Raw genomic sequence first — 27,391 nt, forward strand, 5'->3', positions numbered from 1 at the left:
ACTGTCTTATGTCACTGATTGGCTGAATATAATGAATGACATGCTGATAGTAACACAAAAGGGGTTTTCGTCACATTTTAAATAAAAACAAAGTCTTCTCATAAGATTACAAAATTATTATAGCCAAATTGAGATGATAAATACAGATCCTGATTTACTTTGCAACATCTCAAAGACAACAACCTGAGAGAAAACACACAGTCCACATGGTGTCTGGCCTCTTTCGGGCTGACTAGAACCATCAGGTGAGAAGCTATCTGTCCTGAAAGTCAGCCTTGGGTGAGGGAGAATAAAACAACACAATGTGACTCACCAATGCATTCCAACTTCCTCTGTGGACAGCAGTCTTTGAGCAGGAGCTTCAGTTCCTGCACAGCAGACTCATATGGGTAGGAACCTTGCTGGGCGTCAGAGTCTTCGGGGAATAGTTTGGAGGGAACACCAACATCTCCAGGTGAAACATCCTGGTACAGCTTCATACTAATCTCAAAGGCCTGCTCCCTTTCTCTGTAGACCCTCCTGAGAAGGAAAGAAAAGAGCTAACGACACTGAGAAAAAGTGGGGGAAACATTTCAACAATGTATTCAAGTGAGGCTGCCAGGCTTTTTGGAAGATGAATGGTATTTGCGATTAAGTAGGCATTACATAATCTTTCAATTGTACACAGTTCATTGTTATGCGTTCCACATTTTACTATTAGCAAGATAAGAAATCATCAATGGTAATTTATTCACAGAACATTTAAAAAATATATATATATGGTGATGGTGCAGAAGTCTATTTGTAATGGCTTGAGCATTTCAATTTAACAATTTGACAGTATTCCTGGGGGAAGCCTGCTGGGATTGTCATAGTTGCAGTGCCACCATCAACTCATATTTGGTCTGGGTAAGGGACTGGGAGTGAAGGAATATGGGAACCTCCCACTTGTTAGGACAATGTTTCTTTCAATTGGAAGCTGCAGAGACGTTGCAGGGGGGCATTTGACCAGGGGGAACTTAGGTCAAATCGTTTTTAGTTTTTTGACAAAGGATTAACTAAATTATGTATTCATTACTAAATTGCAATGCAAAATACTAAACTGAAACATTGTTAATAACATTTCTTACACCTGTGCTTTTCCTATCATAACAAATCTCAATAAATGACAGTCCACGAAGATGTATCCGAGAATGAAAAGGATATGAAAAAATGTAGGGCAAAGTGGACAACATTTTGACATGGGTCAGTTACTTTACACTTTTGGTCTACACACTGTGAAACCAGGGTTGCGGTCGGATAACCCAAAAATCAGCTCCTAAGTTCTAACCCTATCGTCTATTCCTTGACCTCTGAGTGAAACGTCACGGGGTTAAGGGATAGTGGATAGGAGAATTCAAAAGGACCTGGGAGAAGAGACTGCGGTACTTTAGAGAATCCGACTGCACTTCCACTATCCTACGTGTTTATGATGCGCCAGCGGACGTCCTGAATGTGCGTCTGCTGCTGTGGGGGAACTATGGAAACTACAGTTTTCTATACAGCGGACTACAACATGGATGTTCAATAAGAACGAGGGACTACTGTGAACTCATCTAGAGACTCTGCACCGTGCTCTGATGCTGCTGCTTTGCTTTATGAACGTGGACAACAGAGAAACATATTCTTCAGGACCAAAGTAGGAATTTAAATAAAAAGGGAAAGTGAAACTTATGCTCGTCCCCCTCTCCCTCCGGTCCACATTAATACAAATGATCCAAATACGTATGTTTGTATGAACTAAAGATCTTAAAATAAATACAAATGTATTTATTATAAACGTTAGTCCTTAACATCTATCACTGTGTATATCACCATTCAAACATCTTTTAAAAGTTGAACAAACTCCACACAGCTCAGTAAAGACTGTGAAATGTTGACTTTATTTGATCATTTCAGTGAAAACTAACGTTCATATTTCTCTCTTTATAATACTGATGAACGTTCAGAACAAAGCACTTTGGCAACTTTCCACCTACGTTTAAAAAAACTTAATAAGCACCGTAACTTTCATGATATCATTTCTCTGTCATAATCGGTTGTTTCCGTGAACGGCCGACTGTTGTGTGACGGCAAATGCTGCGACTGCAAGGCATTGTGGGGCAGCATTTTCTCCTCTCCTTTCGGCGAGGGAGGTCCAGTGGTTCCTAAGCTAAAGGAGGTTATAAAGGAAGTTTGAAACCTCCTTTCCTATCATCTAGAGAATTCGAACGACACTTATCACGGCTGCCAGCCTGCCGCTGAGGGACATCCGGGTCATTTCACTCGGTTAGGAAGGTTCCTAAGCTAAATGGACTATTCGACTTCAGCCCCGGAGGTCCTCTTTCAGTAAAGTAATGCAGAACACATCATAACACATTCCAAAATAGTATAGAAAAGTTTCATGGTGTTGTGTGAAGAGGTACATGTACATTTAGCAAACGTCAGAAATGGTCATACAAATAACAACTGATCATTTAAAAAACGATTTGAAGTTAAAACCAGCAATAAAGCTAATGGAAAAGCTGACATACTTAGAGCAGCACTGCCACATGCTGGTCATGACCAACACTGTAAATCCAGGAAACAATTGATGTCAAACTTACATTTTTGATTAAGAGTATATTAATAAACCTTAACCACTAATACCTGGAGCCTCTGACATTTTCTTTTTACGGTTAAGACGTTTTTTTTAATAATACAAACCGCATAGCCTGCGACTTGTTCAATTCAACATAACCAAACCTCAAACAAAAAGTAAATCAATGCATTAACATTCCATGAGCATTTCCTCTGCTGTATGCTGCCGTCTTGCGCATGCAAGCTAATTCAATTCAGATTATGTATACCGCTATATAACAATTCACAAAGCAAGTTGTTATCAGCTCATAGATGGCAGAAGATATTATTTCTGTAAAGGATTTTGTTTGTTTGTTAACCCAAACCTAAGATAAATAAAGATTTTACGTAGAGTGGTTTTCCAAGATAAATGTGACAAACTGCTGCAGCTGAATCAGATAAGTCGTTGTGATGTTTTTGATTGGCACTTATTCATACTTCAATCAAGCAGAGCCAACTGAAGCGCTGCATATTCATTTTGCAAAAGCATTAAGAAACATTTATTTCTAATAAAATAACTAAATGTAAAACTTCAAGGCACTGCGGCAGGAATTCCTGCTACCAACACCCAGTTTGTAATATTGCAAATGCAATTGCTATTAGCGGGCCATAATAAGTAACATGCATTACCTGATATGGGATCGATAGTGATAATAATTAAATTAAAATGTTCAAGGTCATCTTAATGGATGAATATGTTTAAGTTAACAAGGATTTTAGTTGAGGATGGTTTATTAAGGCAGTATTTAGGCTATAGTACCTGAAGAGAGCCACCAGCGCGCTCCAGAGTGGCGTGAAGAAGGCTTCCTCTATGCTGGCCAGGCACAGGTCTTTAGAGTTGGCTGTGTTGAGGCACTCAAAGGAGAGCAAACACAGGGACAGAAGTTGATCTGAAACAAATAAAGAAGACCCCTAAAAAAACTATTATCCAAACAATTTGACACTGACTGATGACTAAAAATGGTTGCTTAAAATCAACATAAGACACTTTCTATGCTTGAAAAAGAAACCGTACACTATTGCAATACTACAATGTACAAGTGTTTGTCTACCGCTTAACAGTCAAAACTCCTCCACCAGTTGAGAATCTGCTGAAGGATTGTAAGTCAACCTTTTGAGAGACTCTATGAATCAGCCTACCATAACAACATATTAAGGCTGGCCAACAACATCATCTCTGACCCCAACCGTGTCCTGAACAGCAAATATGAAGTGTTGCCATCAAATCAGAGATACACGGTCCTATGATTTCATGAGGTCAGACTGAAGCATTAAATACAGTTATGTGTTATGTTGGACGGTCTTGAGCATGTTTCATTTCAGTGATTGTGAAGTTATGTTAAATGTCTGTTTCCATGTATCTTGTCTTAAATGTTTGTCCTTGATGATGTTGCAAATGCAGCTGCTGTGAGGCAAGAATAAAAATGTTGGACTCAATGACAGAGTATTATCGTATGGTCTATATTTGTGCTCACCGATTGCAATATGAATATCTTTGACCACAGCCTTCAGATGTTCTGTCAGCGCTCTCATCTCCAGCTCCTGGAGGCTGCCCTCGTCCTGCTCCGGCTGCAGCGACGGATCACAGGTCCCCTCCGAGTCCTCTGTGCTGCTGTGGAGCGGGGCCCAGTCCAGCTGGGTCAGGAACTGCTCCAGATCTTCAAACGAGTTCTCCCGATCCACCGTCACCTGTGAGTGAAGCTCCTCCTCTACCTCATCCTCATCGTTGGTGGAGTGGTCGTGAGAGAGTGAGGGGGAGAGGGAGGAGGCCGTGCTGAAGCTCTGGCCGCCAACACTGCTGCCTCTGGTCGTCTTCTTCTCTGTGTGATCAATAACATTTCAGAAATGTATTAATGCTAATGTAGCACCCCCTAGTGATGTTGATGCAGTGGCGAGCCGTGACTTTTATACCTAGGCCCTCTGACCCCCACCCCTTCCCTCGAAAAAAAAGTTATTACGTCACAGCGTATACTTCAGCGGAATATCAAAACAACGGCCTGGGGTGCAAAGCTACCACACAAAACAACACCTGTAAATAATCCAATTTGTGTTCTTTGAAATTGAAAAGGATATTGCATTGTGTTTGATACTTTCGTTGCAGTTGTATATCTTAAGTGTAATTTGGCATGCTTTTATTTTGAAGGTGAGTTTACGCTGTTGACAGGAAGTTGTTGTTGCTATGAAAACAAGAAAAGCTTCACAGCGGGCGGAACTTGTCATAAAGTCCTCGATAATAAAGCCCACCCATTTAGAGGGAAGATATGATTGGTCAATTGTACTGTCATTTGACATTACTCTCTCGTTCAGTTACTGTAGCGGGCCCTCTGTGAATTTACAGCAGGACCACCAATCAGTTCCTATCTTCACAGTAACTTGCAGAGACCTTTATATATACAGTCTATGGCAGAGATGAGCTTATTTCATTTAACCCTTCACATTCAAACAGAAACTGCATAGGCAGATTCGAAAGATTTATTTCTTTGGAAATGTTATTTAAAACTTTTTTTTAATGTTTTTAAATATTATTTTGTAGAATATCTTAGGCCCTCAGAGAGGTCCTAGAGGGCCCTGACGGCTCGTCACTGCTCAAAATACAAGATACGAAACATGTTCAACCGTGCAGCAAAATATAAATAGTCCTAAAATTATTTTTATTTTATTTCCTTCTTATTTTTGTCTAAACTCAAGGGAGCCAGAGTAGAGGGCTTAAAGAGCCGCATGCGGCTCGAGAGCCGCGGGTTGCCGACCCCTGACCTGGCTGCTATCACACTACTTAATACATGCTTCACTTGTTTATTTAAAAAAAGATTAAATACTGTTACTGGTCCTTGATGTGTATTTTTGAAAATTGTAATTTGTGTAATTTCTATTTTTATCTTTAATATATTATGCATGCCTGTTAAATATTATTTTGCGCCCTTTACTTTTGCTGTAACAATGTAAATGTCCCCTCTGTGGGACGAATCAAGGTATTCTGATCTACTGGCTTGGTTTCACTGACACAATTTTATTTAGGTACAAAATCATCAGTCCGTAAACGAAACAGACATAAACTGAGGAACCTCACAAACCGCTGGTACTGGCCCTACCTGGGTGAAGAAGGTGAGTGCTGCGAGAAGGTGTCAGCGGGCGTGGAGGACTCTGGACGAGACCTTTACTGATGATTGGGTAGAGTCTGTTGTAAACCCGGTACTGGTGTTTCCTTAGCAAATTCACCACTGGGTGGTCAGCCCGGCTGAGGACACAGAACAAATGCTATTTCAACATCATCTAAATATTACATTTCCTGTTACGAAGCATGATGACATTATCCCATAACCATTCTAATTCCTCCTATTTATATACAGGGGCGGTTCTAGGGGGGGTGGGGGCAGTGCCCCCCTAACACTGCCTTTGAACTCCCCTGTGGCCCCCCTGAAAATGAAAAAAAAAAAAAAGTTTATGATTAAACGATTTATTGGCTGACGGAATAGGTGGAACTAACGATATTTGTAATTCTAGTCGGACCCATTAGAGAGAACACACCTTTATCTATTTCATATAGTTGTAAAAAATAAAGTAAGAAATCATTCCAATGTGTACTATAAGACAGTAACAAAAATTAAAAACAGTTTAAATGGGGAGTGATTAGTAAAATATGCATAAATAAAAAGAAAGAATGCTAACTAGGTAACAAGTTTAAATGATTTGTTATTGGTTGTGATAATATTCTAAAGATGTTTGGATTATTGAAAAGTATACAGCTCCCTTTCATCTGAGTGTTGAAAGCTGTATCCATAAATTCATGTTGCTCTCAAAGTGCACCAGATTGATGCATTTAACTTCAACATTTAAAAAAAAAAAAAAAATCTTCGCAGGGGTGCATGCCCCCGGACCCCCCTAGAGGATGTGAGGTCCACCCCCCAAATAAAGCACGTTAAAATAATTACATTTCATACATTTCTTTTAGTAAACACTGAAAACGGGTCCCACATACCCAAACAGCACACAAAGGTTAAAGGTCAGCATATAATAATGTTAAAATGTGCTAAATATATACACTGCAAAAAACAACAAAAGAGGAGTGAAAGTAGCTCACGACTTGTTTTATATTTTGAAAGTAGCTCTCATCCTAAAAAAGGTTGGAGACCGCTGCATTAGAGCGTAAAAACTGTAACTATAAGTATCTGAAATAAATATGTGTAATGAAACAAATACCAATAACTGTATTGCATTGTTTTCTTATGCACAATTACTTCATACTGTCTTTGTCTTTTTCGTCCTGCATTTATTGGGCCCCCCTCAGAAAATAACTGGCCCCAGCCTGGCCCCCCCAGTCAAATTGGTCTAGAACCGCCACTGTTTATATATACAATTGTATAGATCGTAAGCATTTTATTATTACTTATTGTTAAGCTTGACAGCATCGAGAGAGACGGTAAAAAACAAGTTATGTGTATACATACTTATCTCGGTTATATCATTAATTGATTTGAGCGTGTAGCCTATTGTAACTCTTAAAACACATATCCTGTCATTCTATGCACTAAACCACAAGTATTACTTGTGAAAAATAATCAAATTAAATTTCAAATGCACATGTTGCATTCAGATACCTGAGTAGGTAGGAGACTAGATCTGATACTAATGTGACATCATCAGGATTTTTCTTCATGTTGGCTTTCCACAGTTTAGGCCAATCCTGTAGAACACACAAACATCTATAAATGACTTGAAGACAACCATATCTATAATTTCATCAACTATGCTCATTACTGGATATATGTTAGCCCAACTCAGCAACATCAAATGTATCCATTAGTTCTTAAGTGATTCATTTTTGTTTGAAGTTGTGCAACAACATAGTATGAGAAGCATAAAGTTATTTTAAGCATTTTTGTATAATTACACACTGAATATTTCTCGAGACAACTGCCATTAGTTTTGATACATGTGTGGCGATTACTTGCAAACTTACATGGTCCTGCTCATATTCCAGTACATTGGTATAGAGAATGCGCTGCTCTTGTTCCTCTGCCCCAGATGCTGAAAATCTCCTGTAATGAAAATATAAAATGACATTCACACTTGCACGCTCCCCTGTGGTATTTTTTTCTTGACAGCCTTGACTACTGAATTAAACATAAAAATATAAGTGTGGGGCATGCAGATTCACCCAACTGATCTGTTTTTTGCTGACATCACCAGGTACAGTATAATGTGAAGGTGTAACATTTTTGAGTGTTTCTTTTTTGTAAATAGCAAAAGTGACCCAAGAGTAGGCCTGTCACGATAATTAATTTTGTTGGACGATACATTTTCCCGGAAATTATTGCGATAAACGATAAGATTGTAAGACTATTTTAGATCACTGACATAATGATAATATATAATAATAATTCAAGTACATCCTTTCAAACAGAACTTTTGATTAAACATTCAACATTGCAAATGAAATGTGAAATAATATTCAAATATATAAATTATATATAATAAATAAAACAAAAACGTAATTATAGAAAACTAATTAAATCACACACAACCAAAACAATAAATTAAATAGACTTGGGCTGGAAAACATATATATATTTAATAAATAAATAAATATGAGCACACATTGTCTCACAAGCAAAAAAAAAACACTGTCCATACAAAGACCCAGATGCCTCAACAGGCCAAATCCAAATCTGTAATTCAAAGATTTCGAGCAAGGAACACCAAGATGTTTGCATTATCGGGCAAATGCATCTTTGATTGTAAACTGTCAGGAAGGTCGGGGCTCTCCATCTCCAGCTGCCGTGTTTGCTCCCAGCTGGAAACGGAATGGGGTGGTTGTGTTTCAGGTGCAGTTTAAAAGGTTGGTCGTATTACTAGCTTTTGTTGCTACCTTTTTAAAATAAATGCGACATACCGCCCGGCTCATTCAAGTCAGTAGGTTCGCCTCGTTCATTTGGCTTAAATCCAAAATATTCCCACACCGGAGATGTCGAGTTAGGTTTTGCAACCAATTCCATTTAACTTCCCTCGAGTAAGTCACACATTGTCTCCTGCTTGTCTCTATATTATTCATTTGGCTGCTGCACGCGGAGTGTCCTGACCTGGCTGTGGGTGAGCCCCGCCCCTCACAGCGCGCCTGGCCGGCAGACACAACATGCCGGGCCGGTAGAGTGGCCGTTCACATCTTTATGTAAACAAACACGCATGTAAACGGCAATTTATCGAGGTCAGAAAACTTCATTTTTATTTATCGTACGATAAGTCAATTAATCGCTTATCGCGACAGGCCTACACAAGAGTAGACCATCTTTGAAACATTGTGGCTCATTGTGATCATTTTCCGAGAATGTATTGAGTGCATAAACCTTCAACACAATGACAAAAAACAAACAGTCTATTTATTTAGTGTGCAGTATTTGTAGACTAGATACATGTCCACTAAGCAAACATTCAAGTCTAATTTAACTAACTTTGAGTACCTTTGTCAATACATCTTTTTTTTAAGTAGTTGAAGAATGAAAGCAGAAGCTAAAACTGAATAAAGTGTATGTGTGTTTGAGAATAGTGGGGTACCTGTTGGCCTGTTCCTGCAGTCTTAGTCTTCTCTCCTCCATCTTCCGCTGGAGCTAATGTCACAACAAGCATTAAGGGTACCTCCATCCATCATAGTTCTTACAAGGATCAGCTATACAGGATTATGTTTTTAAAACAGAGGTATCTTTGTATACATCACAAGGATACAGCATCCTGCCTGGCTTTGGCTATGATGAGGTTCTCCATCATCTGCCGCTGGAGAGACAGCGTCTGCATTGGAGAAGAGGAAATTACTTAAATGCATCACACAAATAAACACGTAAATATTTTGTTAAGCTGAAACAATATGTTTTTTATTTTAAAATTAGAACAAGATGTCAGTCAGTAAACTCCAACAAACTGAGGTAATAAAAAAAAGGAAGGCCGTGTAATGTGAAGCCAGTTCCAGTTATATTTATAACTAGACATTATATTAAAAAAAGTGAGTGATGCTTTACAATCTGCACAACACCAGGGATAGGGAAAACACACAGGTAAAAAGCCTATAAAGTATACTGTCAACCATTACAGCAAGACGGCAATAAGTACAAGCTATGACCAGAGTTTGCATCACCAAGAAGGTTTCCAAACGTCCAAACACCAACAAGATACTGTGAATTCTGTCATACAGTTACAGTGAACCAACAGCAGCAGCTCAGTACTGTTCCCTCCTGACCGTGGAGTCACAAAACTTCATTAGACTTCAACCACTTTTACCCGAGTACTGTACTTAAAGAGCCTGTGACACGGTTTTCCCCCATCATCCAAACCCATCAATTTGAGTACATATTGTCCCCTTGAAAACTGTTACTGAACTGATTTTGGATATTTGTACTTTGATAACCATTAATCTGCCTTCAATGTTGACCATTTTCTGGATCTGTAAATATGTAAATATTTGTGTCACTGCATCCTGGTAAAATACAAATATAATGTATAATGTCTGTGTCTTTGACATTAGCGCTGCTAGCCACCTGTGCCCTGTACTACGAAGCCAGTTCAACAGACCCTGGATATGTTTGAGTAACAAACAAACTAACAACAACAAACTAACAAACGAGATCTCGCTAAGCGGTCCTACGACGCTGGTTATCAACTCGGTAAATCAAGCCAGGGTTTCTCTCTCCAGCTGAGAGCGCGTTCACGTCTAAGACACGAGTGGATCTGACTTTAATTACATTTGTCTCGAGTGTTTCGTCAACATAATGTGTTAAATAATACTTCTGCATCCAGTCTGTGACACTGTGAGTGTTGCACGGCCAGATGAGGCTGGAGAAGCTGACTCAGATAAGGAAATATATGATATATTATGATATTATATGATCGATGATCGACTGATTGATGATGTAATATGAATGATAAGTGCGACACATCGGCGTCTTCTCTGCATACGGCAGTTTAAACTGTATTTCCTTTATCCTGTAATATGACTTGAGAGATTTAAACTCCGCACACTGAGTTCATCTCTTTTCTATAGACGGAGGCGGGCAGCATCAGGTAAAAGAAGTTATTTAGCCTTCTCAAACCTGAGCCTCACGCGCCGCCTATGGGGGATGTGCTGGTGACTTATCCGACCGGCCCACTTCGGTACCGGCCCATCGGGATTCGTCCCGATGGCCAGTCCGCCACTGCACCCAGCCCACGTAAACTGTCAACGGGGGGAGCCTCGCTGCGGGGAAACGGTGGACCTAGTGTCCCGATCGGAGTGGGAATAATAATAATAATCCGTGCATTTTATCCATTAATTTCCCCAACATTGTGGTAAAAAACCACACGTTTAATCCACGTGGGTGTACTACAACTACAAAAAGCACCGGTTTGTTTTCTCATCAGGAAATGCAGACCGGCTCAAACAAACGATCATTTAATGTATCATATGTTCGCCGCATTGACATGAAAGCACTAATAAATGTAGTTTCATCCACTTGAGTTTACAACCACAAAAATAATCGATTTGTTTTTATATCACATCCGACGGGAGGAAATTCAGCAGCTCTCACTCCCGATTTGTAATCCTAATGTAATCATCATCTTCACCACGATCATTTATGTTTATGTCGCCGAATTGACATGAAAGCACTGACAAATATGAATATACTGTAGTCAACTTCATTAAAACGTTATTAACGTGCCTGATCTCAGTAATTCACCATTTCTACGCATAACAACACACTTTGTCCGTGTTTGGCTCTCGAAGCGTTCCCGCATTGACGTCACTTCCGGCTTCCCCCAAAACTTCAAAATGAGTCGAAGGAATTTCCCCGCGATGTTCGAAATTATTGATATTTAACGGAACGGTATCGCTTTTTCTTTTTTAAACTGACGGTTCGAGATTACTAGTAGCCCAATATTTCATTGCACAACAGTTGTTGGGATGGTGTCACAGGCTCTTTAAGTAAACATTTGAGGTAATTGTACTTTCCCCAAGTATTTTCATTTCATACTTCTACTCTATTGTACTTTTTTCTCCAATACATGAGTGGTGCAGTGACGCGTCCTAAAACCCGGAAGTAAGCTGCGCATGGGTTCCCTCGACAAAAAAGCAATGGGATTTCGGCAAATAGCTCGAAATAAGGTCTGTGGAAAACAAACCTGTTTGATAAATGCACGTTTTGTTCAGCCGGATAATATCCACATGTCTACCCTACTTTGATAATTTTCTAATCATAAATCTATCGATTAGATTATAAATTCTGATTTTGCCACACAACATTTAGGAACAACTGTTAAAATATGAGTATTTGGTATAGATTAAACCATCCAACATTATAATTGAGTGACTAAAATCACGAGTAGGACATTTTACATTTTAAAAAGCTTAAAAAGTATTTTACAGTCCCAGGTTAGGGTTAGGGTTGTGAAGATGTGCTGCTTTCGATTTAAAATATTTCAATATTTGTTGTGCAATAGTATTTACTCATGATACTTCAAGTACATTTTCCTAATCGTACAGTACTTATTTTTCTTAAAGGTGGGGTATGTAATTTTGGAGAAACCAGCTCGAGTGAGCTAGAATTTGAAAATACACAACGGGAAAACATCTGCCACTTCCTTACAGAGCCCCTCCTCTAACACACACGAATGTGCACATGACCAATGAGGGAATGAGATAAGTTTGTGCACAGATCATACAGTCTATAGAGAGGCGAAGTCCCCCCCCTTCCGGGAGCCTCCATGGGACCCCGGAAGCGGAAAATTATACATTGAAGTTAATGGAGAGAGAAAAGTTATCTTTTGATCCCGTTTGAATTGTGCCACGAATGACACATATGATGTTTGTCAATTTAAAAGAACATTTTGCAAGTCAAATTTTTTTTAATGTGTCGTAAAACTGTGAAGTTACAATTTTTTTTTGTGTGAAACCGCTCAGTGAACTACAGGTCTCTGGTCTCGCACAATACGAGTCACCATCAAATTAGCAAATTTGTTAGCAAATTTCACCGGTTTCTTTCAGAATGAGCGAAAAGTATAAAACTAGCTGAAAATCACTACAAGTCTGGGCATGTTGAGAGTTCTCAGCTTTTCTGAGAAACTGCTGAATTACAGAGATATGCTTTTCGTTAAGTCGCATATGCTCCTGCCTATAACTTGAGGAGGACACAGGTCAAGAGGTCCTCTGCCTTCCTGTGGGGGATAAGTTTGGCACCATGTGAGTTGGTAACACAAACGGGTCTTTGATCCAATGTCTGGTAATGATTAAGGTAGGATAGGTGGGCTTTTTGGGATAGGTGGGCTTTTTGGGTTCCTCCTTTATGGTTTGACTCTTTGTCTTTAGAGTTTGCTAGGTGGCCCACATGAAAGTGTGATATACTCTGTGATCTCTCCGGGCCGTATCATACTCTCAATAAATATCAGTGTTTGACTAAAGCCTCTCCAGCTTCCATCCTTTCCTGAGCTTTGGCTCTGCATTTCTGCACAGAAGTTTCCATCACAAATTGGCGTTGTCGGCAGGATACCAAAAGATCTTCAGAACTGGTAAGTGTAATTTCAAATCTATATTTGGACATTGCCTTACCAGAATCTGTGATTGACGGTATCATAAAAATTACCTGTGAAACTGAGCGGCTACATTTTTTTGGTTTCTCTACTCTTTACATTTGGGGGTTTTAATGATAACCTGGGGAATCGGTTTCTAAGGGGATTTCGTCCTGGCCGATTTTCCCTGTGATTGCTGCTGGGGCATGTGCCTTCAGAGCAAACACAGCTCATGTAAAAAACAATAAGAATATTTGGGGGTAATAATAACCTAGGAATATCGATTTTGACTGATTTCCTCTGTGTGTGTTTCTTGGAATTAAATTACACACAGCAACTATTCGGAGAGACCTTAAAGAGAGCATCAGTAAAGTGGACTTCTGCATTAGGAGCAATGTGATAGATTTGTATTGAAACAAATCGCCGAATTCTGGAGGTCTCAGCGGTCAACCGGTTGAATCAACAGCAGGCATCGCCTCGAATCTGCCTGCAGCTGCTGCAGTGTGTGTGATTTCACCCCCCCTGCGGAGGCCGCAGGCGAAGAGGAAGAAAAGCACAGAGTGTCACATATCTTTTCCTCACACCATTGCCGATTGTTTTTTTTTTAAAAACAGAACGGTCTAAAAGCATTTCTTTTTGTCTGCGACCGTTTTCTACTATTTTTCTGGCAAGACTGGGGCAGACAACTAATGCCCCTTTCACACCAGCGCCTTTTCAGCTCCGGCTCGGAGCTAGAGCCTGAAAAGCGCCGGGTTTTCCAGTTCACACCGGAGCGGCGCCGGCTCTTAGCTCCGGAATCCGCTTCATTTCCAGCTCCAAAAAATTGTCGGTCCAGAGGCAAGAGCTTTGGAGCTAAGAGGTGACGTCGCTTACGTCTCTCTTACGTCGAGGCGTGCAGGAAACTAAACCCACCACTGTTATGCCTGCCTACAAGCAGTAGTGCCTATAAACACACTTTATAAAGTCAGGCAACACTAACCAGGCTTCGTGTGGTTCTGTTTATTTGTGCCTTACTTTGACCGTCCGTTCACTGTTATCGATCATTGTGGAGAGAGGCAGACGTGTTGTTTTGTATTATTGCAGCTATCGGATGCAAGTAGTCAGTTTAGCTTCGGTTGCTATGCCAACATCACCCGTTTTATACCAGAGAAACTTTCATAACAGTGTTGTGATACAAACAGTGTCAATTCAGACTGACACACATTCACTTTGGCTAAGGGGAACTGGGGATATGCATCAGCTGCTTGTGTGAGTCGGACAGTGAATACTTTAGAGCGGCCGCTGCAGTGTGAGCTAACCGGGAGCTAACGGGAGAATAAACTCCCGTGGAAGAGCAGCACTGCAGCGGTCGGTAAATGCTGCAGAAACACATTAATAAACAATGAACCACGGCACTCTGGAGCAAAGCATAAGGTTGGAGAAGTCGTTATTCAATTTATTCTGGCTTCGTGTGATTAAAAGCAACACGATCATCGACCCGACGCAGTTGTTGTTGTTGTGAGCTGCCGTTGGGGAGCAAATCAGCGATGTAAACGGTGACGTCATGACGCAGCAGGGGCAGCTCTGGGGCGCCAGTGGGCGGTGTGCACAGAGCGGGAGCTGCAAAGGGAAACCGGAGCTGAACCAGAAAAGCTCCCGCTCGGAGCTAGAAACTGAAAAGCGCCAGTGTGAAAGCCGCATAAGTGCATGCGTCGCCAGGCGCGCCACAGTTTCCTACTTGCTGGAGAAACTGGGTGTCTGCCCGGGGTGCACACATCAGAATATAGGTTAATTGGTCATTAATGGGAACGGTGGTACGCGAGAATGTGACATAGCGCTGTGTTTCATCATTGTAATGAACTGATGGGTTGTTACATTTGGCTGTTGTTGGAGAAGAAAGGGTACTGGATAAATAAAAAGTCTATGCTCTCCGGATCGGGGTGGGCAAAAGCACCACTACATCGGCATAGTGGTTGTTGATTGAGAATAAATTAGTTATTGCTCTTCAACAGATTCCGTTCTTAGCACTTGTACAAGTATATATGAGTAAGAAGGCACTCATATTAAACAGATATTTCCCTACCCCCTCTGAGACCTCTCTGTTCGGATTAAATTAAGTTGGATGAGCTTTGCTGTCACGCTGATGTTTGTTACGAGTTCATGTTTGTTTGTCTAATTGCAGTGTTAGTTTTATTGTACTAACCGTTAAACATGGGTAATACTGTCTCCACAAACGATGCAGTTGGTAAGAGGAAAACGAATTCACGCACCAAGACATCTTCTAAAAATCCAATTACAGACAGCCACTACACTCATATGTGTTCCCCTAATATGCCGTCTGGAATTGTCGGAAGAAGCTTGGATTGGTCTAAAGTTATGCCGTTTACCTCGTTACTTTGTGAACACTCACAGCAGAATAATCAGAAAGGGAAGATTCTATTTGATTGGCCTTTAACCGGTACTTTTGACATGGCCGTGTTGTGGCAGGCATTTAAACTTGTTGAAAATGATCCGAATTCCTCCTGGGACATAGGATACATGAAAGAATGTGTTAAAGCTTGGATGGCTATTGCAGAGAAAAGAGGATATAATGAGCGAAAGAATGAAAAATCAGTTGGCACCGAGCGAGGCTCCATTGAGCTCAAAGCGTTGATTGATAGGGCTTCTAAATGTGCGGCGAGTTGTCATTTGCTTAGCCTAGAGGCTGCTTTTGATGTTAAATCAGAGAACATGTCCAGAATTAAAGAAAGACACGGAAAGGACGTTGCAGACAGAGATGTACGATTGGTTGAAAAGACAAGGAAAGTCGCCCAGCCCCTCTCAGCTCATTTGCATTTTAACAGACGCTGGGCTGCTGGAGGAAAAGCAGGCTGTGTCTCTCTGTACAAAAATGATCCCCGCGACAGAACTCTCAAATCCTGTTGCGATAAACTCCGATGATGATCTGTTAATGACAGCTGCAGCTATCATGAATGAAAATGGGTTGAGATATCAGCCAGGACATTATGGAAAACTAGATTTGGGGCAGCAGGAGCAGAGTGCAGCGGAGGGTGAAGGGGATTCTTCAGACAGCAGCCCGTTACGAACCCCCTCTCCTCGTCCTCCGCCACTCTGTTTACACGATTACCCAGGGACGCCGTAAGGCAGCAGTTTTCCAAACACTGTCCAGCGTAAAATGATCACGAGAACGCAAACATCTCAGAATAATAATTCTGCTGAAACTGTGACCGCCCCGAAAATTCTGTAAGGAGAGGTTCCAGTTTTTAAGCCTTGGACACCCGCTGAGGTCATTGATGTCACTAATCACGCGCCCAGTCCCACTAAAAGCCCAGATGAGTATCTGTCGTGGTTGACTAATGTCTGCTCAGTTTATAACTGTTTGGTTCATGATGTTAAACAGCTGATAATCCTAACATACAAGGCAGATTGGCCCACGTGCAGAGACGAGTTTAAATTTCCTGAGTGTACGCCCGCAGGTGATTGGCCTCTGACACTGACGCGCGACATGTGGATTCAGAACGTCGCTGCTTTGGCTATTAGAGCATGCGCTAAGACTCACACAGATTTTTCCCAAGTGATGGCTTGCGTACAGAGCCCAACAGAAACTGTCCCAGAATGTATCCAGCGTTTCATGACAGTGTGGGATAATAAGGCGGGCATTAAAAGGGAGGGCAATGATTTGTTCGCCATACAGAGCTTGTTACATAACTTAATCCCAGAGACAGCTCAAGCCTACATGATGGCGACTCCTGACTGGCAAGTTAAAACCTGGAAACTCACGATAGCCACAATGCGTGCCCTGCATAGGAGCCAGATATTTCTGACCCCCAGAATTGCCCAGCTGCTGCAACAATTGCCTCAAAATACACAGGCTTATCAGAGTGCGGATAACTCCCAGCAGTTTCAGGGACAAAACCGCACACAGCAGTATCAACATCAGGGAACATCACAGGGTTATCAAGACAAGGGCAGACAGCAGCAGAACAAACATTCCAAAAAGTTGATGCCATGTCATGTTTGCAGTGCAACGGATCACTGGGCGGGGCAGTGCGAAAAGAGATGGGGAGCTCAGCAGAACACACAATCCTTGCCTGCTCTCCCCCAGCCCCCCCGGCATCCCGCATTATTGCCGCCCCCACACTATGACAGACAGGCTCAACAGGGGCAAAACGGTCAGCAGAGTGGAATTAATAGGAGATAGGGGTACCATGGAGAAATAGGATCAGATTCACAGCATTTCCCCATTCAAGCAGCAACAATTCGCCTTTCCAATAACCCGCGTGAAGATCCGATTATGCCCCTTGATTTTAGTGGTACGGCGGTAGATATTTTGATTGACAGTGGAGCCACATTGTCTGCAGTGCGTACTAAGGAGAAAGTGTGTGAAGCAACTAATCATTTTGTTACAACAATGGGCGTTTCTGGCATTCCTATGTCCGAGCCCATTTCAGAGAGTACCAATGTTTCAATCGAAGGATCAAATGTGCAACACTCTTTCATTATTTCAGATGGAAGTCCTATTAATCTAATGGGCAGAGATTTGCTTTGTAAGTTACAGGCAACAATACATTGCACTCCAGATGGATTGTTTTTGACTATTCCTGACAGCAAAGTCTATCAAGCTGTCCAATTCATTCAATCATCTCAAGACAACCTTTATTGTTGGTAATTTCCAGATTTCAACATGATTTCTGTTTTCTCCACAACAGGGATTCAGAAAATTGCTAGCATTTCCCTGTATGTGCTTCCTTAATGTCTCTTATGCGGCCTGTGTTGAATTGTCACTGCACAGCTGCTTTTAACCCGTCAGATGACTATGCGCTATCAGTAAGAGGTTTTTGCAACAGCTCAGATCAGTTGGAATGCGAGCAGTTTTTGTTTTTAGGACCACAAGGATGTGCGTTGCCTCTTAGGCTCACACCCCCACAGCAGGCTCTTCTAGCTGTAGAAACTATCCCTCACGTCACACTAGCTGTCACTCCAGGCAGTAGTCCTAAGGAGGAGGGGGCTATGGCAGCCCACTGCCATGCTCTCTCTTACACACACACACACACACACACACACACACACACACACACACACACACACACACACACACACACACACACACACACACACACACACACACACACACACACACACACACACACACACACACACACACACACACACACACACACACACACACACACACACACACACACACACACACACACACACACACACACACAAACACACACACACACACACACACACACACACACACACACACACACACACACACACACACACACACACACACACACACACACACACACACACACACACACACACACACACACACACACACACACACCCCTAATCTAATTAACCTTGGAGAAGAGCAGCATTACATGCTGCGTCTCTGAGCCCATTTCTCTCCCCCAAAGCACATTCCTCACATTACAACCCCCCCACAGAGTATGGCCCCCCTTCAGATTTTTCAGAGGTTCCGGCCACATTATGGGCTAAACACAAGAATCATGTGGGGTTTGTTAGTTCCGCCCCTCCACACAGTCACACTTAAAGCCAATGCCAGATTGCCAGCTATCAGACAGTACAATTTACCCCATAGAGCCATTTTGGGAATTGAAGGAGTCATCCAATCTCTGCTCGATCAGGGCGTATTAATCTATACGTCCAGCCCGTGTAATACTCCAATTCTGCCCATACCTAAAACACAATCGCCCTGATGAGTGGCGTTTGGTCCAAGATTTGCAAGCTATTAACGCTATTGTCATTCCGACAGCTCCTATAGTGCCTGACACTAATTCGATCCTTGCTTCTCTGCCCCCAGATTCCAAGTACTACACAGTGATTGACTTATGTTCAGCGTTTTTCTCTGTTCCTCTGCATCTAGACAGCTAGTATCTGTTTGCATTTACTTTTAAAGGTAAACAAATCACATACACGCGCCTCCCACAGGGGTATGTTGAATCGCCTACTGTGTACGCAGCAGCTGTTAAGAGAGATCTGGACACGTTGGTCCTTACAGGAGGTAGTACCTTGCTTCAGTACGCAGATGACCTGTTGTTAGCTTCTCCCAACATGGACGCATGTCGCATCGACTCCATTCTGCTCATGAAAAGACTTTCTGAATGCGGGCACAGAGCATCCCTGGCTAAGTTGCAGTACTGCCAGACTGAGGTCACATACTTGGGTCACATTCTGAGGGATGGACACCGACTCCTCTCGCCAGCAAGGATTTGCCTTTTGAACAAAGTGGCACCACCCCGTACAAAGAAGGGCATGCTTTCTTTCCTGGGCATGGCAAATTATTGCAGACACTGGATTTTTGAGTACGCTGCTATGGACTCTGTCCTGCGTGCTGCCACTCTGCAGGCTGCTCCTAACATTGTTCAATGGTCTGAGGACATGCACACAGCCTTTCAGGACTTAAAGCGAGCCCTGACATCAGCTCCTGCCCTGGGGCTCCCTGATTACCATCAGCCGTTTCACCTGCACGTCCATGAGAAGGGGGGCTTTGCAACGGGCATCTTGCTACAGAAGCATGGCTCTAATTTTCCGGCCTGTTGCATACTACTCATCTCGACTCTCCCCTGTGGTGCTCGGTATGCCTTCATGTCTGCGGGCAGTGGCCGCAGTTGCAATTGTTATCAAACAATCCTCTCCCATTGTACTGGCCAGTGACTGTGTAGTACATGTCCCACATGCAGTTTTGCATATTCTGAACACCTCTGCTACTCAGCATATGACAGCAGCAAGGCGCTCTGGTTATGAAGCAATAATTCTTTCAAGCCCACACATCACACTTAAACGCTCCCCCCCTCTAAACCCAGCTACGCTGGTGCCAATTCCAGATTTTGAAATCACACATGACTGCGTCACAACGATTGACATGTCTTCTTCCCCCAGAACTGATATGTTGCAAACTCCTATCCCTAATTCAGATATGATTCTATACACAGACGGGTCTGCGAGCAGGCCGTCTGACACAGTACACTTAGCAGGCTATGCTGTTGTGGACGACTGGGAGGTTTTAGAAAGCCGGGCCTTGCCAAATGGCACGTCGGCTCAGGCTGCAGAGTTGTGTGCTCTGCTGAGGGCGTGTATTTTGGCTAAAGATAGAGTTGCAACCATTTTCACAGACTCCAGGTATGCATTTGGTGTGTGCCATGATTTTGGTGTCTTGTGGAAAATGCGCGGTTTCTTAACATCGGCCGGGAAGCCTATTCAACATCATGCGTTAGTAGCTCAGCTATTAGACGCTATCATGCTCCCTACACAGCTAGCAGTGGTTAAGTGTGCTGCTCACACACATTCTGATGATGCCTTGCCTTGCCTAAAACGTCCTCGGCACCGTAGAGCACGACAGGTGGAGCAGGTGGAGCAGGTGGAGCAGGTGGATACAGGCCTCCGCTACAGCAGGTGTAAAGCAGGCCGCAGCCCGAACGCGAAGCCGCTCCGGTCTCTCCGTTACGGGGGGAAATCTCGCCAGGACAGCAGCAAACGACAAGTGGAAGCAGGTCCCGGCCACAGCACAACTGGACAGGTGGAAAAAGGGGGCCCGAGCAACAACATGCAGCCGCTCCGTCTCTCTGCGAACTTCCCGGGGAAAAAAAACTCCCACAGCAGCACAGGTAAATCTCCTCTCCACGCCGACGGAAGAGAGGCAGCCCTCGCTCTGATCGACGAGTGAGGAGGAGTCTTTAAGACTCCTTAAAGTACCACACACACACACACACACACACACACACACACACACACACACACCCCCCCCCCCCTTACCAAAGAAGTCTTCTGGTAGGCCTTGCCAGGGGGGAGCCTTGCCAGACGAGCTTCATAATTGGCTTTCAACTTCTGGTTCAAAAGTGATGCTTCTTCAATGGGTGTCAGCTCCCTGCAGTGCACACACACACACACAGGCAAACACACACACAAAATACAATTAAGCTAAATGTTACCTGTTGGGTGTGTCAAAGGAAAATAAATAAATATGTCTGCACATCCTACAAAAAAAAGACTCAAAAGCAAAAATAACATCCACATACGGCACAACAGGATTTTGCCTGTTCAATGTTATATATTTTGTCACTTTTCAATTCCCTCGATATCCTAAGACAAAGAGAGACATTGAACGAGGATGGCTGTGAGAGAGAGCGACCGTGGAAACCGTATTAAGGACTTAAATGTTTGTAATTCCGAACCCAGGTTTAAAGTGACTTTAAGAGTCATTGTGAGTGCAAGAATGTGTTTGAGGTTTCAACCTGGTAGCTCAAATCAGAACATTGTGATCTCAATGGAAACTAGAGGTAACTGCTTCTTGTTATCCCTGCTGTGTTGTTCACGTCAGAGCTTATCTGTCATTGGATGGAGCAATATTTGCCCTTGTGATAAAAACCGGTCCTACTTTTTGCTTATGTCCTGTGACTGCACTGTCTGTAGTCTCTGGAAGACTTCAGGAGGCAGAAAAGAGGAGAGCTCCCCGGTTCCATCTGACAACACCCTGTAGTGACCCGTCTTTGTCGGGGTGGTTGTTGTATGCCCTGTGTCAACAGGAGTATCAGATGAGGGGGCTGTGACTGCAGGAGGGAAACAGAGAGACACAAAGTGGTGATTGGCTTAGAAACAAATCATGTGCAAACACATTGGCTTATTTTTATTTGTGACCTCTGGGGCAGGCTCTTAGTTAGCAGTGATTGAACTGTATAGCCGCTTTCACACCGCAGGACTTGCGGTACTTTAGTGCCGGCACTAAATTACCACTAAAGTACCACTAAAGTACCACGGCACTAAATCCGCCAGGGGGCTAGTGCCAATCGCATTCACACCGCAGTACTTTCCCTGAGGCACGATTACGCTGACGTCACTTCGTCTTCTTCTTCTCTGGGTTTACTGGCCGCAAAACCACTTCACGGCGAGTACAACAAAAAAACGAGAGAAGAACTACACGGGGGGGGGGGGGGGGTATAAAGCCCATCCGCTGTATGAGGCGTTTGTTTACTTTCCGACCTCAGACATGATGGAGTTCATAAGGGTAATTTACAAATAAAATACCCCATTATAACAATGGACTTTATCTTTATGTATTTATTATATATTACCCCCTCAGGCTGATTTTGGAAAAGGACATCAACCCTTGTTTGGTGTTTTTCCCTTATTTATCTAAAACAAATGACATGATCAATTACTTGTGTTTGTGTGTAAGACTTGTGTTTCTGATCAATTCAACCACCGACACCTGTCTGCTCTCACATTCTTCTATTCTGCAAATTTGGGGTGGGACACAATAAATAAAGCTTCGCCAGTTTGTTTGTTTTATTGCACAGTCAAGACATAACAATAACGGCATCATGCTGTTCCAGGTGTGTCGTATGCATGTACATTGAAGTTAAATAACAGTGTGAAATGTAAAATAAAGTGTAAGTAGTTTCAAAACAATGTAACAGTGGCAATATATATAGCAGCAGACACGCCTTAGTGCAAGTTAGGTGTCAGTATTAAAAAACAGTGGCAATATATATATATATAATAACAATAGAAAATCGTTACCACTCTTATTATTGTGGTCTTTAATTTTGTTATAGTCCTGCCTGAGTTTCTTTATTTTTACCTGGCATCCGTGTGCACTGTGCACGATTCCCAGCTCAAGTAGCGAACATCGCTCAAAACATTTGGAGTTGGGAACTGCTTTCTGTAGAAGCTGCTGCATCACGTCCTTGGAGTAAATTGCCAGAAGCGCCGACACTTCCTCATCATTCCACCGCTCCGGTGTTGTAGTACGTGTGGTCATAACTGCTTTAAAGTACAAAAAAACCACTCGCTCAGGTGTGGATGTGGTTTTGTAGCGAGGAAAAAAATGGCTGCCTAACAAAACAAATTCAGAGTCTAACGGGGCGTGGTTTGCAATTCGCCCAGCCAATAGAAATAGAATAGAAATTGGCACTCTTTTGTCACCAGGTTCGTACCACCTCTCTAGCAGGGACTAAAAAGTTCCAAAAGAGTTCCCGGCACTGAGTAGTCCCGGCGGTGTGAATGCGACATTATTGGTACTAACGGAACTAAAGAACTAAAGTACCAGGGAAAGTCCTGCGGTGTGAACGCGGCAATTGATAATAAAAGAAAGGTCCTGATTGGATGATGCACTCACCAGGGTTAGCAGTGGTGTCTGTGAGGACAGCAGTCTGGTTGGGCTCTGATTGGCCAGGGGAAGAGGAAAAGCGAGCGGAGCCGGAGGCAGAGAGGTCAGCTCTCTTCCCTATGAAAGACTTGACTCGCTCTAGACATTGTTCAGCCAACCTCAACATGCGCCCCACCTCCACTGCGACCACCTCCCCATCATCTGAGGGTGGGACAGAAAGGAAGACAGAGAACGTCACTCCTCGATGATTGATCAAATAATAATAATAAGGTCATCACATGGTTTCCAATTAATCAACCAAATGTTTGTTTATGTAGCCGCAATATCACAACTTACACATTTGTCACAGGGGCTTAACAGTTTGTACACAACACCCTCTCTCCTTAGACCCTTGCAGCGCACAAGGGAAAGTCCATAATAATGGGGAAGAAACCTCGGGGAGAGCAACAGGACCATGCCTCTGACTCCCAACATTGGGTAGGTGTGTCAGGGCCTTTAGATGTGGAGAGGGTGTGGGCCTTCACAGGAGAGGAGCTTGATAGCTAAAGGCTCTGAGATTTGATTACATTCAGTGCTAGCAAACAACTACTGTATTCAAGCTGATTAGCTCATGTCTGATTACTTCATGGGTTCTGTTTAATAGGCAGTTAAGTTGGTCCAATGCTCCTCCCACATCTGCCCCCCTTTAATGTATGTGTAAACCATAAATGATGTTGCTACATTAGAAGGCACATTCAGCTGAAACTAATGCAGTTTAATTCAGCACTGCAATAAATCAGACTTTTTGTGCTTCAGTTAAGTTAAGTTAAGTTAAGTTAAGTTAAGTTAAGTTAAGTTAAGTTAAGTTAAGTTAAGTTAAGTTAAGTTAAGTTCTGGTGGAAACAATTAGAGCATTCTTGATTCAACAAAATGATCATTTGAGAGGCTACAGTTCGTGGATTGTATTGTTCCTCTGCCACCTCTCTGTATCGAGTTTAACAGAACCACACATTACATCCTGCAACATCTAGCTCATTAAGTTGAATCAACAACGCTCAGTTTCATCCAGATAACGGTGAGTTCACGTGTGCATCTATGAATATGTACGTGCTTACACTTTGTTCATTAGCACATTTTTCTTTCTTTCTTAATGACAGCGAGATAATTAAGGAAAACAATCAAATGTAGCACCTATGTTAAATTCATCATACCATTGTAGAATAGAATAGAATCGTTTAATGTCATGTACATGTACAACGAGACAACAAATGCTTCTCCCTTCTGCCTGTTTGAACTGTATTCTGTTGTTGTAGTTCGTAGTGGTTGCCACTAGAGGCTGGTAAAGGACTGATAATTGGTGATGCCTGTTTAATGCTACTTCTAGAGAGATCAACATGTTTCTAATTGAATGAAATATGAATGTGTCCATCCAAGTAAAATCATCTTTAACAAATCAATTGGATATTAAGTATACAATCCACAGCATATCATATCTCACCATGTGGTCTGACCAATCATATTTACAGGCTCTACTTTCTGAAGAGCCTCTAAAGCACGGAGGTCAAACATACGGCCCAATAGCCAAGACCGGCCCGCCAGAGGGTCCAATCTGGCCCACTGGATGACTTAGCAAAGTATACAAATTTGAGAAGACATTAACTGCAATTTTCCCAACTTGTATGTTTTTTGTATACATTTAAAAGGCAGTGAATAAGTGAACCTTCTTCCTAAATAGATACCCCTTTAGTTTGTATGGTGTGTCAGGATTACTACGCAGATGTGGAAATTAATGTAAAATAATTACATTTGTAAAAAGATAGTTCATAAAATGTGAACATTTTATGAATGTACTTTCTTTGCACTAAAACAAAGGTAACCATTTGGAGTGGTCATTATTCCAGTATAGGTTATTAAGCTATGATTGTACTGTTCAGGTCTACTTGAGATCCAATGTGGCCCCTAAGCTATAACCTTTAGTGAGCTTTCTATACAAGTCTATTTCACAGCCTCTATGTACGCAATAGTTCTGACAGTACATCCTCATAATGAGGCAGGTTAAATGTTTCCATATTCTGATGAAGACCACCAAAAGTTAAAGTTTTTAACTTGAAAAGTTGCACCTTTTGAACGCCAATTGGAGAATGATAAATAATTAATAGAACCCTTTAAAATGTACTCAAAGGAACCTTACATAGCAAAAGCAGAATGCAAAAGGTTAGATATGTATTCCAAAGATTCTCAATATATATATTTATAATCAGTCATAGACGGTATGTCACTATTCAGAGCTCACTTTGTGATCCAGCTTCCTCCAAAAGTGCATGTGATATGAAGTTGATCGTCCGGAGGTATTCACAGTAAGCTTCCTGCAAAAAGACCAAACAAACGTCACGTAGTATGGTAAAGCTGAGAATGCGCAATAAAAGAGGATAGAAGCTCCAACTCCAGCTCAATACATACAATGCATTTCAGGTGTAGTTTTTATAAAGACAATAGTTTATAAAGGTTATCTTTGTTATACATACTCGCATATCAACAAAACAGATTTGTATAGAGGCAAGGGAGTGGCTATATACAGGACGGTCCTGCACAGAAGCCCTGAAATGGCTTTTTATGTAGTCTACAGAAATATGGATATAATTGGTGTACAATTAACATTTACAGCAGGATAAATTACAAAAATGTACAGCATACTACATACAATTCAAAAGACGGTTTCTCCGATTTCTAAAATAAAAATGCCGGCGTAGCCGATAAATGATTTGTGTTGCTTTCAATGCAAAATCACTACACGTCAACTAAATGTCGGCGTATTCTTTAAAAAAAAAACTTCAGTTTTAATAAAACCGAGTAGTCTTTAAAGTATGCAGTGATATCCTTTACAAGTAAAACATTGTGCATTGGAAAATATAAAGTAGAAAATGATTGAAACAACATAAAAAGATAAGCCAAAAAAAAGACTGAAATCAGCATAAAAAGCTAAGCAATTGGCATGGAAAGAGATTTAATTGCCACAATTTTATATTGAGGGGAAACTCATTGAAAATAATGTTGTCGTGAGAATATTCATCTGTGAATCCTATCCCTACATTACCACCCGCGAAAATTGCTTAAGCATGCTATAATAGCCCGGTCTGTATATTGTCATTTGACGTTAGCTGCAGGACGGTCCTATAGCCATTTCAGATATCTTATCCACAGGACCGTCCTGTATATAGCCATTTCAGAGAGCTGTGTACAGGACGGTCCTGTATATAGCCATTTGGCGTTGTGTACAGGACCGTCCTGTATATAGCCTCGGCCTAGAGGCAATGGGCATAATAGTCAGTATTACATTTGATTCCACACCCAAGAGGTATTATTAAATGGGAATGATTAGAATTGGCTGAACTGTTATTTTCACATTGTTTTCACCTTATAGTGGTGTGATGAAGTTTTGTAATGTCTATTACCAATTGTTTGTTGTGTAAGTATTGCTTGTTAGACTGTCTCAATGCCAGCTTTTCTAAACACACTGATTATTTGTGTCAATTTCAGCAGCATTTTTCTGCATTTTAAAAGTAAATTCAACACTAGAACTTTTCTTTAATCACATGTCATGACTTTAGTGTTTTTGCCAGTTCTTTAAGTTCTTAATTGTCTCTGAAGTGCGGCCTGCCACTTGTTTCAATGATAAACTGGTGACTAGGGCTGAACGATTAATCGATTTTAAATCGAAATCGCGATTCGAGATGATGCGATTATCAAATCGCAAAGCCTGCGATTTTTTTAAACTTTTTTTTTTTTACAACTCTTTTTTTTTTTTCTTGTGTGTCAGTCATCCACACCAATCAGAAGTGCTGTGCTCCACATGTACCAGCCATTGTTAATCAATCAGAAGTGGCCCATGATAGAAGGTGATAGACAGATTGATCCAATCACCTGCCAAGTGCTTTTGAAAGTGCCTGCCCTTTCCAAATGGCTTCCAGTGGAGCTTTCCGAGTCAGGTTAGTGATGCTCCATCACATGTTTCTATTACAGGGTGACTCTTTAACTGAAGCTTGACTTTAAAGCAACCCAACGGAAGTTTCATGTAAGTTTAGTTCTTTCACTCGTAGCTCGGGCTGCGGGGGTGCTAGAGACAGGAGTATGTTGATACGACCTTCCTAGCCG

General features: G+C 41.9%; 1 protein-coding gene across 5 annotated transcripts in view; it reads right to left on the reverse strand.

Annotated features, from left to right (window-relative positions):
- vps9d1 (VPS9 domain containing 1) overlaps window positions 1-27,391 on the reverse strand; it is a 60,902-nt gene that overhangs the window by 31,147 nt on the left and 2,364 nt on the right. For all 5 annotated transcript variants that reach the window (XR_004552496.2, XM_034087514.2, XM_034087515.2 and 2 more), the window contains exons 2-13: window positions 25,533-25,605; window positions 23,270-23,461; window positions 21,530-21,701; window positions 20,908-21,019; window positions 9,334-9,396; window positions 9,166-9,218; window positions 7,574-7,652; window positions 7,212-7,297; window positions 5,706-5,851; window positions 4,092-4,436; window positions 3,377-3,506; window positions 314-519 (exon numbers count right to left, since the gene is read on the reverse strand). Coding sequence is in view for 4 of the 5 variants with exons in the window: in XM_034087514.2 (XP_033943405.1) it covers window positions 314-519; window positions 3,377-3,506; window positions 4,092-4,436; window positions 5,706-5,851; window positions 7,212-7,297; window positions 7,574-7,652; window positions 9,166-9,218; window positions 9,334-9,396; window positions 20,908-21,019; window positions 21,530-21,701; window positions 23,270-23,461; window positions 25,533-25,605 (1,657 nt within the window). In the remaining variant the exon portion in view is untranslated. The remainder of the gene's footprint in view (window positions 1-313; window positions 520-3,376; window positions 3,507-4,091; window positions 4,437-5,705; window positions 5,852-7,211; window positions 7,298-7,573; window positions 7,653-9,165; window positions 9,219-9,333; window positions 9,397-20,907; window positions 21,020-21,529; window positions 21,702-23,269; window positions 23,462-25,532; window positions 25,606-27,391) is intronic.

The sequence above is a fragment of the Pseudochaenichthys georgianus genome, chromosome 7, assembly GCF_902827115.2.
Source record: "Pseudochaenichthys georgianus chromosome 7, fPseGeo1.2, whole genome shotgun sequence".
Classification (NCBI taxonomy): Eukaryota; Metazoa; Chordata; class Actinopteri; order Perciformes; family Channichthyidae; genus Pseudochaenichthys; species Pseudochaenichthys georgianus.